General features: G+C 42.9%; 1 protein-coding gene across 4 annotated transcripts in view; it reads right to left on the bottom strand.

Moving 5' to 3' along the window:
* TNS3 (tensin 3) overlaps positions 1 to 17,426 on the bottom strand; it is a 390,960-nt gene that overhangs the window by 262,550 nt on the left and 110,984 nt on the right. For all 4 annotated transcript variants that reach the window (XR_005217079.1, XM_037837214.1, XM_037837219.1 and 1 more), the window contains exon 2: positions 11,138 to 11,249. Coding sequence is in view for 2 of the 4 variants with exons in the window: in XM_037837214.1 (XP_037693142.1) it covers positions 11,138 to 11,249 (112 nt within the window). In the remaining 2 variants the exon portion in view is untranslated. The remainder of the gene's footprint in view (positions 1 to 11,137; positions 11,250 to 17,426) is intronic.

Genomic DNA, 17,426 nt, shown 5'->3' with positions numbered 1-17,426 from the left:
CCAGGTATCCTCGGGTCAACCCAAACCAACCCAGGTCCTCATGGGCTGCCAGTTTGGGGTGGAGACCACCGCTAATCCAACAATGAACTCTGGAGAGGGGCAACTCAAAGTGTGCAGGGGAGCCAGGAAAGACCACGCAAGGGAGGGCATGCCCTCAGCATCAACTCAATGTCCCACTTTTCACAGGCCGTGCATCAAGGTCAAGCAGCGATTACTCCTGCTGGGTAATTCTCAGGTTCACCCGGCCCATCCTCTCCACATACACACAGCAACAGGACAAGATTGCCCAGCAGGTGGGACAAAATAAGAGAAGGTACATTCCAGCCCAGGTAGGCAAAGGGTCGAATGCAGGATTCCCAACAGGAAGAAGGGATGGCAAGCAGTGCAGAGTGGGTGGTACAGATGGGGTCCAGCCACCGGGAAGGCCGTACAAGTGCCCGAGCACCCAAGCCTGGCCAGAGACATCTGCACACAGCTGGCTGGGAGCGGCAGCTCTGGATCCCCGGCTGTCAGCAGTGAATGGGGGTTCCTGCCACTCTCTGAGGCAAAGGTGGCCATTCTGAGGTTCTCCCCTATTTGCCATTCTGAGGTTCTCCCCTGCTTCCTTGGATGCAACCTGCACCTCATATTTGCTACTCACATTCAATTAGAGAACTCAAAACCCTTGAGTCCCAACACTCTTTGAAACTCCATATGTATCTTGGCCAGGCTTGCCCAGCCATCATCCAAACCAGGTCCAGCAGATTCCAGGCCCTCTGACAGAGGTACGATGGGAGCCACACATGTCATTTTTTAAATGTTCTAGTAATCACATTAAAAGTAAAAAGAAACAGAGGGCATTCATTTTAATAACATTTCATTTAACCCAATATATTTGAAATATTATCATTTTGACATGTGCTCATTATTTTAAAAATTACAAATGAGATAGTTTGCACTCTGTGTCATACTATGTCTTGAAAATCCATGTATTTTTACACTTAAAGCTCATCTCAGTCTGGAGCAGCCACGTTTCAAGGGTTCAAGACCTGGTACAGCTTGCGGCCGCCAAAATGGACATCAACAGCTCTGGAACTTAAAAGTTTACCTTGAAAAAAATCTCAGAACAACAGTGACAATAACGACAACTCATTGCCCATTTACTGTGTGCTAGGCATTGAGCTGAGATCTTTTTAAAAACCATCACATGGTGATGAATGTACAACTCTGTGATTACACCGAGAGCCAATGATTGTACACTTTGGATGGATAGTATGGTGTGTGAATAAAACTAAAAAAGCACACCATGTTTCATCTTTGCAAACTTGTGACCTGAGTATTTCTGACACTTGAACTTTGTGTGCTTTCGTAAAAAAAAAAGAAAAAAAAAAAAAAAGTTGCACAATTCATTGTAAGTTACAAGCAGAGAGACAAATAGACTCGGGAGGCATTTCTGCTTATAAGTGGGATTTCCAGATTTCTCTGCCTGGGTTGAATATACATATGCCATGTTTCTTTGGCATTAAAATTAGGTCAAGGAAATTGAGTTCGGCTTCTTCCACGCAGCAGTGTTTTCTGAGATCCTTGATTCCTGATCATTTTTCCCAGGTTATCCACACAGAGCTCCCTCCAAAAAAAGAAAAGTTTAAAAAAAGCTCCCAAGACCAGAGAGGAGAGGAGGGACAACATCTGGTTCACACACCCAATCATAAATGCCGACTTCCCAGGTCCCTTACCTTGCCCCAAGCCTGCTGCAAGACTTTTTCTCTTGAACCCTTGCACAGCCAGAATCCAGCATGTCTCCCTAATGTGTTTCAGATCTTCCTGCATCTCAGCCACACAGCCTCGTCACACCCACTCTTGCAGGGTCCCGAGCAGCCTTCTGTCCTCTGTGAAACTTTTCTGACCTTCCCAGCTGCCCTGACCTTGGCTTTCTCCACCAACCCACAGCCCGGAAGATACCTGCTCATGACAGACCAGCCCAGGCCCCGCTTCAGCTTTTCCTGTCCTCAAAGAGATTATCCTATCTTTGAGCGGCAGACTGGCTTGATCATCCTTGAACATCTTCGTGGTGTCTAGGGTCAACATTTCATTGAATTCAAAAAGAACGAATATCTTAGGTTAGTTGTCTTTTTCTTACTCCCTTGTTATGGTCTCTTTGAAATGTTCTTTTATTGTATGTTTGTTTTCTTTTTAACTTTTTTTTCATACAGTTGATTTAAAAAAGAAGGGAAAGTTAAAAAAAAAAAAAAGAAAGAAAAACAAGGGAAAAAAAAAAGATGTAGTGCCCCCTTGAGGAGCCTGTGGAGAATGCAGGGGTATTCGCCTACCCCACCTCCATGGTTGCTAACATGACCACAGACATAGGGGACTGGTGGTTTGATGGGTTGAGCCCTCTACCATAAGTTTTACCCTTGGGAAGACGGTTGCTGCAAAGGAGAGGCTAGGCCTCCCTATAATTGTGCCTAAGAGCCTCCTCCCGAATGCCTCTTTGTTGCTCAGATGTGGCCCTGTCTCTCTAGCTAAGCCAACTTGAAAGGTGAAATCACTGCCCTCCCCACTACGTGGGATCAGACACCCAGGGGAGTGAATCTCCCTGGCAACGTGGAATATGACTCCCGGGGAGGAATGTAGACCTGGCATCTTGGGACGGAGAACATCTTCTTGACCAAAAGGGGGATGTGAAAGGAAATGAAATAAGCTTCAGTGGCAGAGAGGTGTGAGTGATGTTTTGAAGAAGAGCAAGCTTGCTAGAGAGGAATGTCCTGGGAGAAAGCCATTTTGAAACCAGAACTTTGGAGCAGACGCCAGCCATGTGCCTTCCCAGCTAACAGAGGTTTTCCGGACGACATTGGCCATCCTCCAGTGAAGGTACCCGATTACTGATGTGTTACTTTGGATACTTTATGGCCTTAAGACTGTAACTGTATAGCCAAATAAACCCTCATTTTATAAAAGCCTATCCATCTCTGGTGTCTTGCATTCTGCAGCATTAGCAAACTAGGACAGAAAAGAAACTAACCAGGATTCCCTCAGTAACGGCGAGTGAACAGGGAAGAGCCCAGCGCTCTTCCCTGTGCTCACTCTGGTGGGCACTCTTATACACACTTTAGACAACCCTTTTTAGGTTCTAAAGAATTGGGGTAGCTGGTGGTGGATACCTGAAACTATCAAACTACAACCCAGAACCCATGAATCTCGAAGACAGTTGTATAAAAATGTAGCTTATGAGGGGTGACAATGGGATTGGGAAAGCCATAAGGACCACACTCCACTTTGTCTAGTTTATGGATGGATGAGTAGAAAAATAGGGGAAGGAAACAAACAGACAAAGGTACCCAGTGTTCTTTTTTACTTCAATTGCTCTTTTTCACTCTAATTATTATTCTTGTTATTTTTGTGTGTGTGCTAATGAAGGTGTCAGGGATTGATTTGGGTGATGAATGTACCACTATGTAATGGTACTGTAAACAATCGAAAGTACGATTTGTTTTGTATGACTGCGTGGTATGTGAATATATCTCAATAAAATGAAGATTTAAAAAAAAAAAAAAAAAGATAACGAAAACAGTAATGTCTAAAAGGCTCCAGGCACAGAGAATTCTTGACATTTCCAATGGCAGGAAAGACAAAAAAAGAGTAGATGCTGTTAATTAACATAATTATTACAGGTATATGCATCAATATGACAAGCTAGTGAGTATACTCATAACATGTTTTGAAATTCCATAATGTGAGGAAGTTCCATAAAAATACTTCATGGGGAAAAGACAGCAGATATTTCACTAACATAGTGCTCCAGGAAAGGCTCCCTCACCCTCAATTTCGCTACAACTAATGACCAGTGACATAGGAGACGCTACCCCATCCCCAGTGTCCCAAGGACACTACAACCAACCCAGCTCATGGAACACCTGAAGACACCAACCTGGGCTGAAAAGACAGGAGCCACCTCCCATGTCACCAGACTTTGGGATGAGCACACCCCCAAAGCACCTCAGTGCTGCTACCTCCATCTTGATGCCATATATAGGCCTGTTCTGGAATCCTCCCTCAGCTGCCCAAGCTTGCAAGATTTCCCTGGTGCTCAGCCACACACACCCTTCCTCCAGAACATGGGTGTTTTCCTTCACGTGGATATTCTCTAGGTCCCCTCTCTGGACACATTCCTGATGGTCCAGCTCTCTGTGGCTTGTTTAAGAAGCTTCCCACAACCTTCACTGAACCTGCCAGGCTCCCTCTTCCGGAGAAGCATGCAAGATGGACGAATTGCCAGGCACACACGGGACAACCCATGTTTCTGAGCCTGGAGCACCTGGAGAGACTGAAGCAGAAGGGCTTTGCCTTTATGAGAGAAGCACAAGGAGAGGCTGGGCGTGAACAGGGTGTGCCAGCACACACCACAGGGCACTTTGAGGAACACAAGCATACACACACTAGGAAGGACGAGCAGAGAGAAGGGTCACTGCTAAAGCCTTATACCCATTCCTAGGATAGAAGACAAGCAGATCATGGGGTTGTGCTTTCCTCTTGGAAGAGATGAACTAATATCCTCAGAAGTGGCAGAACACACTGAGGGGTGTGATGCCAGTGTTGCATCTTAGCACTAAGGAACAATCGGGTGGAGTGGGCACTTAGCTTCAGCTCCCTCCTTGGTGAGTCGGGCACGGCCCTCTGCAGAGATGACCAAGCACCTTGACGTGGGTATCTCAAGTGGGACCTGCCTATCTGCCATCAGAAAACCCATGCGATGGTTGAAAAAAGTGACACCCGTAAAAGCTTAATGGCCAAAGTTACCCAGGATGTTCTAGAACCCACATTCTAGGCTCTTCCTCCTGCCAGCATTCTCTTGAAATCAGGTGTTCCATCCCAGCTGAGGAATCCCACCACCATGAGATGGCAACACACAGGGGAGCCTGTGCCCCTGGATCACCTTCCATCTGAGCACAGAAGAAAGTACCTGTGCACGGGGAACCAGCCCACAAAGGCATGTGTTCCCACAAGGCTACATGAGATGGGGAAAAGAGGGAAGCAGAAAAGAAGGAAGATAAGCCAATCATGAGAAGACAGGTGTGACAGATTGAAATGTACCCCAACAAAGGCATGTACTCAATCTTTTCTTAATTTTTATTTTAGTGGCATATACACAACCTAAATTTTCCCCTCTTTAACCACATTCAGGTATACATGTTCTTCATCTTAATCCACATCCCTGGGGTATGAACCTGTTTAAATAGGACTCTTAGAAGATGTTATTATTAGCTAAGGTGTGGCCAACTGAAGCAGGGTGTGCCTTAATCTGTATGTCTGGAGTCCTTTAAAAACAGAATAAATTTGGATGCAGTGAGTCAGAGAAAGCCACAGGAGGAAGCTGGCAGTTAGCAGAAAGCAGAAGAGCAGACACAAGGAGTAGACTTCGCCATGTGACAGGAGGTGGAGATACAAGCCAAGGAGCCCCAAGGATTGCATCAGGGCAAAACCAGAATGCTAGAGATTTCTGGGAGGAAGCATGGCCTTGCCAACAGCTTGACTTTGGACTTCCCACCTCTGAAATCACAACCTAAAGAATGCTTGCTATTTAAACCAACCCACCGTGGGGTAGCTGTCATAGCAGTCTGGCATACCAAGACAACAGGTGAAAGTCACCCAGTGGGACACCTGTTAATGATGATTTTCTTTAAGAGAAAAAAAGTGGATCAATAATTATCTCTACTGGCCTCAGACGTATTTCATCTATGGGAAAGGACAGGTCCACACTTGGCTTCTTGGAGGAGGGGAATGTCAGACAAACAGGACACTAAGAAAACACAACATGAATGGCTGGTCCTTGCTAAGCATTCCCCTAGCAACCTGCCCTGGGATCTCTCTCTCTGCCTCATGACAAATTCAAACTCCAATGGAGGAGAAGAAGGGCAAAATGTTGATGGTTGATGGGCCATGAGGTTCCTTTGTATTGGACTCTCAACTTTCGTGTGTGTTTGAAAATTTCCATAAATACATATATATGTACATATATAAAGCCACTCCTTGCTCCATCTTTCTTTAAAAATGAGATGAAATATAGCAAGATGAACATCATGACCTTCTTGCCCGTCTTGAGCAATGTCCATTCCTGCTCTTCTCTTGCGAGAAGATAAACAGCTCTCTCTGCCTCTTTAAAGATAAGAGAATGGGTGCTGTAGAGCAGCTTCACTTAGGAAGGGCCCAGAGCAGGAGGGGTGCTCTCAGAAGGACTATTACTATATAGAAATAAGCTCACACATGCACACGCACGCACACACAATCACATGCATACCCCACAACTTTGGCTGTTCCCCCCAATCCTCTCCAGCCCTCAGGTACCACATGTTAAAGATGCTGCAAAACAGAGCTCATTTTGAAATGGAGAATGCATTCAGGATCTTTTCTTGACCTTCTGTGAATCTGTGGAACTTCAGGACAGTGCAAGGATGAACGAGTCCCAACCGCGTGAGCTCACTCCAAACCCCGGGAAGGTGCCAAGAGAATCTGAGCTTCATCGGGGTGCAAGAGGGAGGACAGGTTCACGCTATCCAAAAAAGGTCCTAGACTGCGTTTTAAACCCTGCTTCACTTATACAAAGAAGAGGAAGAAAAAATACTCTTCAAATGAATCACAACATCCAGGGCAACAAGCTGTAAATCTTGTGAAGCAAAGCCATTTTATTTAAAGGGCCTATCACTAGACCACCCACCTGCAGTCCACACGGATGAGCTGTATGTGTGCACAGCAGCTAACCCAAGAACAAGTGTGGACACCAGCCACGTGGATACCAGCCACGACATTTTCAGCAGGATGCATTCAGAAGAAATAATCGCAACATCCACCACAAAATTAATTCCAGAAAGCTGACTAAATGCTGGACGCACCTGTGATGGTTAGTTGTGTGTGTCAACTTGGTTAGGTTATGATGTCCAGTTGTCTGGTCAAACACACGCCTAGAAGTCACTGTGAAGGAACTGTGTGGATGGGATTAGCAGCTCTAACCAGCTGCCTTTAAGGAACGGAGTTACCCTCAGCCATGTGGATGGGCCTCAATTTACTCAGTTGGAGGCCTTAAGAGCAAAGAATGGAGGGTTTCAGAAGAAGAGGAAATTCTATTTCAAGACTATACCCTCTACTTCTCTCTGAGTTTCCAGCCTGCCAGTCTTCCCTATGAATTTCTGACTGAAGACTTCAGCATCAACTCTTAGTGGGGAATTTCCCACTGGCCAGCTGCTCTATTGAAATTTGACTCAAGACTTCAACATCACTCATGCCAGGATTTCTCCTCTCTAAGGAATTCAGACTTATTGGTCCCCACCACCATGTAAGCCAATTCTTTAAAATAAATCTCTCTCTCTCTACACATATATTCTGTTGCTTCTGTTTCCCTGGAGAACCCCAACTAAAGCAACACCCCATCTCCTTTAACACTCACAGAGTAGAAATTAAGACTCCCCCTTTCATAGACTCAGAGGGAGGAAGAGACATTGCCCTTAGTCACTTGAATAATCAACCGATGAGCCAACACTCAAACCTGGGTCTATCCAACCCTCCAGCCTATAACCAGTTCAAGCAAAACTCGGGTGATAAGCCTGTGGAGTGGCCCCCTCGCAGGGTGCTGGAACCAAGAACAGGGCATCGAGGTGCCCTGTGCAGGTGTCATCCATGCCGCAGTGGTCTCCACCGAAGCAGAAAAGGCCAGCTGTCATCTGACGAGCCTCCCATGAGCTCTCACCTCCAGGCCCAACAGGATCAGTGAGCAACAAAGCTCTGAGGCGACCCAACAACCTGGGAGTGTAAGAAGGACCTCAGAATGGCCATTCTGGCCACACATTCCAGGCTCTCTAGATCATGCTGAGGCCACAACTCCAGATTCAACTCTAGGATAGTCATTTTCCTTATTTCCACACTGGAGGAATCACATTTAGAGACCGGACATTAAAATGGTGAACGTATCTGTGCAACCTAGTTGATAAGCACGAAAAGAATGGGGTTCAAAATTGGGAGAGACTCCTTGGGAGCCCAATCCCCACTGTGTTCTTGGAGGGGTGCAGGGTCCCCGCTGGACACTAGAGGGCAAGACGCAGAGTGAACGCTGGTCCTGAACCATGGAGAGGAATGGAGCAAGTCTTGATATAGGACGATGCATCTCAGAGGGCAGTCAAAGCTATTTCTTTTCACTTTTTATGTGGGGGCTGCACAGAGCTATGCACATGGAAAGGGCCGCTGTGCATAGGGTTAAAGCAACTTTCCTAAATCCACCAAGAAGTACATGGACATGACACAAGGGACGGGCTCTCGAAGGCTGACCCAGGAAACCACCCACGGGAAGCCCCATGTGCAAGTACAGGCTGACGAAAGTTTTCCATCACATTGATGTCACATCAATCTGCTCAGTATATTTTTTTATACACCACTCTCTGCCCTGGAGGTTGGCCTCAATGAATAGTTCCCTTGTTCTCAAGCTTCTATTTGGGTTCAGCCACCAGGGAGCCCCAATGGGAGATCAGAAACAGAGAGTAAGGTCACGCTTTCTGCAAGGTCAACTCTGGCTGACCGTACCCCTCGGCCAATCAGTTCCCTGTTCTCCTCCAGAACACCAATGATGCCCAGCTCCCTCCTTCTTTCCTTTAGGTCTAGGGGTGGTAACAGCGCACTGCTACCACCCCCAGGGTAACTGCACTCTCTCCTGCAGTTCTCCCACACCCATTGCTTTGCTTCCTCTTCACATTAGCCTAGTTGAGTACACCCACTGTTTCCTGATGGGATCCTGCCGGTGCAGGACAGAAGGGCCCCTCAGTGTGGCCCCCAAGTGCGTGAGCCTGCCAAACTCTGTAGCATTCACATTGTCATCCCATTCTGCAGATGAAGAAAGCAAACCTCACAGTCAGCGACCTCCCGATCTCAAGGAACTAGAGCAGTTTCCAACAGATGGGTGTTGTTGCTAAAAGCCTTGCCTGTCCACGATAGACGCACCGTCTGAATTTTGGTATGAGTGTGCCTGCTGATGGGTGGGAAGAGAGATGGAGAGGAGGCCTTGGGTAGGTCCAGCAGTTATGGCTCTTTCCAGAGGGCAGCCGATCTGTGTCCAATATTTACCCCCAACGGTAAAACCTGTTGCCTAACCTTACGTTTTCTACGTGAAGAGGTACCCCCAGACCCTCATCACCAGAAGATTGCATCCAGGGGAGAAAACAGAGTGGGAACCACATCTTCTGAGAAGCAAGTGAAGGACCTGAGGTATGCTGACTCTGAAATAGAGACATCTGGAGATGGTGAGAGGAGAAGGAAGGGTAGACAGGCCAGGAACAGGCCTAAAGAGTTGCAGGTCAAAAGGAAACAGTGGGGGAAGATGCAGAGGTGAGTTGACAGTCCTGATCCCACCTGGAACACATTCTTTAAGCCTGGCTGCCAAAGAAAGCCTCTTCAGTGAAGAGTACTTTCACCTTCCTGCCTTATCTCAGCCACTTCATGCAGAAAGAATCCTAAGAGACCCTTGAAGACCCCCAGTCACACCCCCAACCCATTAGGGTTTGAGCAGTTTGTATCTCCCTTTTCCAGCCATGCAAGTCCACCAAGGACCATCTGCCAATGGTCTATGGAGAGGCAGAAGCAGAGAAGAGGTTGTCCCACCACAACAGAAGCCCAGCAGATGGGACCCTGGAAATTTTCTATAGAAGAAATTCAAACCCCCGTAAATGGGAAGACCCAAAGGGCAGCGCCAATCATTGTCCAAGGGTCTGGTTTCCTGTTCCACCTCCCACTCCGTGACTGGGTACCCACCGGACCACCCAGCCACCTTCACCTACAGCGCCAATTCTAAGTGTTTGATCTGGTTTGCTAAAGCTGCCATTATGCAAAATACCAGAAATAGCCTTTTATAAAGAGGATTTATGAGGTTACAAATTTACAATTCTAAGGCCATAAAAGTGCTCATACTGAGGCATCAACAAGAGGATACCTCCAATGAAGAAAGGCCAATGGCATCTGGAACACCTCTGTCAGCTGGAAAGCACGTGGCTGGTGTCTGCTGGTCCTTTGCTCCTGGGTTGCATTTCAAAATAGCTTTCTCTAAAACGTCTCTGGGTTTCTGTCTCTCCTAGTTTCTCTCAGCTCTCTGCTTGGTTCTCCTGGGGTATTTCTCTCTAAGCATCTGGGGTCCTCTCTTAGCTTCTCTGGGGCAAACTCTTGGTTTCATCTCTTAGCTCAGCATCTCCAATCATCCTTCTGTCTGCATCTCCCAGCATCTTCAAGCATCTGGGTCTGTGTCGGCTCTTCTCCCAGATTCAAACTCTGGATTACATTTCTTAGCTTCTTCCAAAATGTCTCTCTCAGTTTCTCAGAGCTCCTTGTTTCCGTGAGCTCTCTTAAAGGACTCCAGTGATCTAATTAAAACCCACCCAGAATGGGTGGGGTCCACACCTCCATGAAAATAATTTAATCAAAGGTCTCACCCACTGTTGGGTGAGTCACATCTCCATGGAAAAACTCAATCAAAAGGTTCCACCCAACAAGATTAGGTAAAATCATGGCTCTTCTGGGGTCCATAACAGTTTTAAACTGGCACGGTGTTCAAGGGAAACAGGAGATGCTATATCCACACATCCATTATACAGATTTATAAATGTGCAATCACAAAGAAAAATTACCAAGTGCCATCAATTACCTGATTTTAAACGTCAAACAGCCAAGATGGTGGCTTTGTTTAGTGTTAGGAGTGATGCCTTAGCAACAGGCTGAAAGGGGCCAGACCAAAATGAACTCTAATTTCAGAAGGACAGAAAAACTTCATTTGGAAACTCAGATTAGAGATCAGAAAGGAAAACTGCATCAACTGAGGTACTGACTCCACAGAACAGACTAAAGAACAAATCCTGAATAGCTAACTGTTGACCTCTCTTCAATGAGTAATTTTGCTCTTTCTGGAAGATTTTATCACATGAGCACATATTTGTGCAAATACAATTGCCCCCTACACACACACACATACACACACTCCCAAGGAAGGGTGGGAGTAAAAATAAGCTATGAAGGGAAATTCCATGACTGAGTTTTTGGAAACTCCCGAAAATAACATTTTTATTTTGTGACTTGCTGTTTGTTTGTTTGTTTCGCTTCACTTTAATCAGCGAGAGAATTATAAATGTGTACTCACCTCGGCATGAAATACCTTGACCGTCGATAATTTGTTTGCAAACTCCGCAGACTTTGGACTTTTTAAAGGCCTTGTTCTTAAAACTGTGCGGACTGGCAGTTAATTCTTCTGGCTGAAAAAGTAAAGGAAGAAACTCAACCCTTGAGTTCATAATTTGCTTTTTTTTCTTTTCCCCTCCAGGAGATAATAAATCTAGCGGAGTCGGTCAAGAGCTGAAAGAAGAACTTTATCACTCAAACAGAGAAAACTAAGAAACCATCCTCGCAATGCAACAATTCCCAAGGCAAGCCGATGATACCAGGTCAAGCCTTCTCAGTTCTAGAGCCCTGGATGAAGTTTACACTTACACAACTTCCCAACCCTCTCTGTGAAGTGTGTCAGGAGCATGTAAATGCTATTGCTTACTATGATACCATACAAAGCTTCCAGGCTTAAGGTTTATGACCACCCTCTTCAGTGACAAAGTAAATCACACACTCTTCCAGGAGGCTTGACCCTTTTCCTCTGGCAGACATAACTAGCAAATGCCATGGTTATATTAAAAAGGAAGCTAAATGGCTGATTTTCCTGGTTCAACAGTGTCACAGAATCATCGAGATCTGCAAATCTGAGCCAATTTCTGAGGCTCATTGAGCTGATGTTCAGTTCTTCTGCAGTAGAATAGACTATTGTGAGATTAGCCTGTGATAAGGCATGAGATACTTCCTTAAAAGCGATACCGCATTAAATCTATTATAAGCATTAGTGCTAGAAAGAAATTAACCAATCATCAACCAAATTCATGTTTGCCTGTAACCAAGGCTCACAGTTGTAATCGATGATCTCAAAAATTCAATTTGCTTTAGAAACCATGATACCTATATGCTGATATGTGACAGGGTATTCTAGCATGAACTAAAAATCCATATGGATTCAGTGAACTAAAATCCATTACTCACCAGAAAAAGCTAAAATCAACGGAGAAGATGAAATGCTGTCGACAACATAGAACAAATGGTACAACTACTTCGGGAAGAATTTGACAATCTCTTATAAACTTAAACATACACTTATCCAATGGTCCAGCAATTTCACTCTCATGTATTTAAAAAGAAAAAAATGCATATATCCATAAAAGTCTTGTGCAAGAATGGTTACAACAGCCTTGTATAAATGAACTCCAACTGCACAAAACCCAAATGTCCAACAAAAGGGGAACAAATAAACAAATTAAATTCATACAATGAAATACTGTTCAGGAATACATAAGAACAAACTACTAAGACACACAACAATAAGGGTAAACATCAAAAGCATTATGTCTAGTGAAAGAAGCCAGACACAAAAGGACAACTGCATAATTCTGTTTATAGGGAGTTCACAAACAGGCAAAACCAATCTATGTTAATAGAGGTAAGTAATGGGTGGTGATGGGTTGGAAAGGGCATAAGAAAAGTTACTGGGGTGAATGAAATGTCCTACATCGTGTTCTGAGAAGTGGTGGTTACACAGGTACATACATATATAAAGCCATTACAATTTTTGCTTTTCATTGTCTGCAAATTGTAAGAGTCTCAGTAAAGAACTATCAGAAAGGTAAAAAAAAAAAAAATTAATAAGGAGACAATCCTGGAAAGATGTTCATAATATAGTTTAATTTAAAAGACGCTATAAAAACAATGTTAATGCAATAGCATTTTTATTTTTTAAAAATGCCTAGAGGGACTAGATTTATCTTTCACCAGAAACAACCAAAAATGCATAAAATGTACAAAACAACAGTTTTAAAGACACTGAATCAGGAAACAAGGGGCAGTGATACCTCAGAGATAAGAAAAGATGGAGTGAACTCTAAGATTACCCCCAAATTACTGCACTGGAAGAGTTTTCGGGCTGCAGGGCGGGAAGGCTGAGCTCAGTGTACTATCTAGGTGGAGGAGGAAAAGTTAAGAGTCCAGGGAGAACAAGGCAGCAAAGGTTTGCTGGAAAGACAACCACAGAACAGACAGCAGCACGCAGAAAGAACTCTGAAGATCTGCAGAAGGCACCTCTCAGGTATTCAGGTTAAGTACAAATGAGCACGTGCCAAGGCTGGGGAAAGGGTTGCCAGAAACGACGAGAGGAAACAGTGTCCAGTACTCACCTAGAGCTGGGAATAGTGACTGTTCTGACAGCCAGGCTGGAAAACCTCAGGATTCTCAGTGTATTGCACAGAATACACAAACGAATCCTACTACAGCAGTGGGAAATAATTAGCTCTAAAATAAGCACGACTCCAGTCCTACCTACCATATTGAAAAAGCTAAACCCAACAAGAGCATCAAATTGTTTCCAAATAACATAACTGCATCCCGGAACAAAGTTCAAGAATATTTATAGGCATACAAAAACACCTAGCACCCATTAAGGTAAAATTCACAATGTCTGGTATTCAATCAAAAATTACCAGGCTTGCAAAGAGACCAGAAAACATGACCCATAGTGAGAAGAACAATTTATTGAAACTAACCCAAAACTGACAGAAATGTTAGAATTAGTAGACAAGAATATTAGAACAGATATCATAATGATATTCCATATGTACAAAGTTAAGTAGACATGGAAGATATAAAAAGACCCAAATCAAACATTTAGATGAAAGCTATAAAATCTGAGATGAATAATCTACTGAATGGGATTATTGGCAGATTAGACACTGAAGGAGACCAGGTTAGCGAATTTGAAGACATCATAATACAAACTTCCCAAAATAGAGAGAAAAGTCAATTAAATAAATAGATAAACAGATTATCAGTGAGCAGAGGGACAACTTTTAAGTAACCTCCCAAGGAGAGGAAGGACAGTGGGAGACATTTGAAGAAACAATGGCTGAAAAACTTCCAAATATGATGCAAATTATAAATCCACAAATCCAAGAAATTCAACAAACCCCAAGCACAAGAAATGTGAAGAATGTTACACCAAAACACACATAAACAAATTGCTCAAAAGTAGTGATAAAGAAAAAAATTTTTTTAAATAACCAAAGAGAAAAAAACCATCAGGATAACAGTAGATCCCTCATCAACAACAACACAATAAAGAAGAAAGTGGAGAAACACAGTTAAATCTCTGAAAGAAAAATCTGTCAACCCAGAATTCTACACCCCACAAAAATATCTTTCAAAAAATGAAGGTGAATTTTAGGAGGTTTAAACACACAAATGCTGAACAAGTTCTTCAGCAGCAGACACATATCATAAGTCAAGTTCAAGAAAGTCCTTGGGTAGAAGGAAAACGATGCCAGATGAAAATACGGCTCTACATAAAGAAATGAAGAGCACCAGAAAATGGTTATAGCAGGGTAAATATATAAGATTCTTTCCTTATTATTTAAATCTCCTTAAAAGACAACTGTCAAAAATAGTAGCAATACTATGTGGGATTAGGCTGCCTAAAAGAAAGACATTTTATATACAGAGACACAGGTTAATAGTAAAAGGATAGAAAAAAATAGCAAGCTCACATTAAACAAAGGAGAAGTGGAGTAGTGATATTAATATCAGACAAAGTAGACTTCAGGAAAGAATACTACCAAGGATAAAGAAAAGCATTTCATAATAATAAAGGGTAAATTCATCAAAAGGACAAAACAATCCTAAACATTTATGCACCTAATAACTAGATTTCAAAATACATGAAGCAAAAAGAGAGCTGCAAAGAGAAGTAAACAAATGCATAGATATAGAAATAAATTTCATTACCCCGTCTCGATAAATGATAGAAAAAGTAGACAGAAAATAAGTAAGGAGACATGAACATTATCAAACAACTTGACATAATTGATATTTATGGAACATTCTATCCAATAACAGCAGAATATCCAATGTTTCAATTGCACATGGAACATTTGCCAAAGTAGATCATATTCTTCTGGGACATAAGACCAGCCTAAATAAATTAAAAGGATTTAAGCCATACAAAATATGTTCTCTGATCACAGAGGAAATAAATTAGAAATCAATACCAGAAAGACCTCTGGAAAAGCCCCAAATATTTAGAAACTAAATAACATACTTCTAGGTAACTCATGGGATGATACATTATGACAAGTTGAAGTATCCCAGGTATGCAAAGTTGGCTTAACGTGCAAAAATCAGTCAATGTAATTCACTGTACTAATAAACTTAAAAATAAAATTAAAAACTACAGGATCATCTCAAAGTTGATGCAACAAAGGCTTCCAAAAAAAAATCCAACATCCATTCACGGTAAGAGTTCTTAGCCAGGTAGAAATAGGAAGGAACTTCCTCAACTTGATAAAAAGACATCTACATAAAACCTGCAACTCACATCATATTTAAAGATGAAAGATTGAATGTGTTCCCTTTAAGATCTGGAAGAAGGCAAGGATGTCTGCTGTCACCACTTCTATTCAACATTGTCCTGGAGGTGCTAACCAATGTAATCAGGCAAGAAAAATAAATAAAGGGCATCCAGATTGGAAAAGAAATAAAATTTTCTTGAATCGCTAGTGACATGATCATCTATGTAGAAAAATCTGATGAAATCTACAAAAAATGCTTCTAGAACTAACAAGTAACCTTAGCAAGAGTGAATGGTAGAACAATATACAAACTGATTGTATTTCTGTATACTAGCAATGAACATTCAGAAATTGAAATTCAAAAAACATTACCATTTACAATTTCATAAAAATATTATTACTAAGGGATAAATCTGACAAAAGCTGTGAAAGACCTACACATTAGAAACTACAAAATATTGCTGAAAAAAATGGAGAGAAATTCTAGTTCAAGGGTACAGAGACTCAATGTAGTTAAGATAGTCTTCCCAATAACCTATAAATTCAACACAATTGCAATCAAGATCCCAGCAGGCCTTTTTTTATTTTTGTAAAAAGTGACAAACTAAGGCTAAAATTCCTGTGTAAAAGAAAGGAATCTAGAAATGCCTAAGTAACTTTGAAAATTGCACATATTCAAGTGTACATGTTGGTACATTTTCTATTGTATTTTGAGAAATGTATCTGCAATGTAAAAACACTGAACTGAGTTCCAACCACGGTGTAATTCTGGGGTCCTTTCAAACTAACAAATAGGGGGGTTTGGATGAAAACCTTGAATCCTAATTTTCAACACAGCAAATACTCCCCTGAGATCTAGTTACCCTCCCTATCAAAGGGATAGTAAAGAGCACACTGACCCTACTCCTCCTTCCGTCACCTATGGCAGACATAACTAATCAATCATGGCTCTCTTTCCCAGTTGGCCTTACAATCCTTCTCAATGGAGAACTTCAGCAAGTCACTACCAATGGACTAGAACTGGCACAGGACTGAATCGCACATGCCACCCCAACTTTAAAGCATGCTTCAGTCATCCCCAACTCTCTCCTGCTATTCATACCATCTGGAATGCCAGTAACTTCTAGCTTCCTATCATGACAATTCCCAGCCCCACCCTCCTCCAAGAAGTCCTTTCTGGTCACTTCAGGTCATAACGTAGTTTTCTCCTTCAGCACTCCTATAGCAGTCTTGACACTTCATCACTCATCTATTCCTTAATTTCTTGTTGACTTTGTCAAGTCTGTCAAATAAGAGCACATGCACTGAACTGAGAAGTCATAACTTTTTGTCACCTGCAACACAAGCTCTGTGACCTTGGGCAAGCCATAAGCTCTCTCCGGGCCTCTGTTAATCACCTTAAAATGGAAAGGGTACCCCTTCCCCCTCCTACCTATTGAGGGAGCTGTTGTCAATGATCAAACACTATACTATGATTTAGTTGTGAACTCTGGCAGTCCTTGGGAGTCCCTGGAGAGAGTTGTAAAGCAGCAATGCCCAGGCTCCATTCAGCCTTCATTCATTATTCTATCAGATTATCTAGAAGCAGGGCAGAGCATGATATGGTTTTCAAAGCTCTCCCAGGTGATTCTAATCTCAACCACCATCCGAAAGTACTACAATATAAGGATCTATATACACTCAAGGCATTGTCATTATATATTGGTTCTTATGTTTGTGCTCGATTTTTCCAAAGAGATTGTGCAATGTATTCCATGCACTACAAAAGAGGCATGATGATGCTACTGATTAAGAAAGTCGTGACATTTCTGTGCATTTTCTCAGGTAATCTTCCTGTGGCATTATCAGGATCATCATTGTTTTACAAACAGGGATGCTAAGATTCAAAGAGCATGAAGTGCCTCTCTGGAGACCACAAAGCCCATGGATGGGGCCTCTGGGATGCAAACCCAGGTTCAACTTCCAATCTCACACTGAGACAGGGGTAGGCATTCAAATGTCTGA

This window comes from Choloepus didactylus, chromosome 5 (assembly GCF_015220235.1).
Source record: "Choloepus didactylus isolate mChoDid1 chromosome 5, mChoDid1.pri, whole genome shotgun sequence".
Taxonomy (NCBI): Eukaryota; Metazoa; Chordata; class Mammalia; order Pilosa; family Megalonychidae; genus Choloepus; species Choloepus didactylus.
This window is presented reverse-complemented; position numbering and strand designations above follow the sequence as displayed.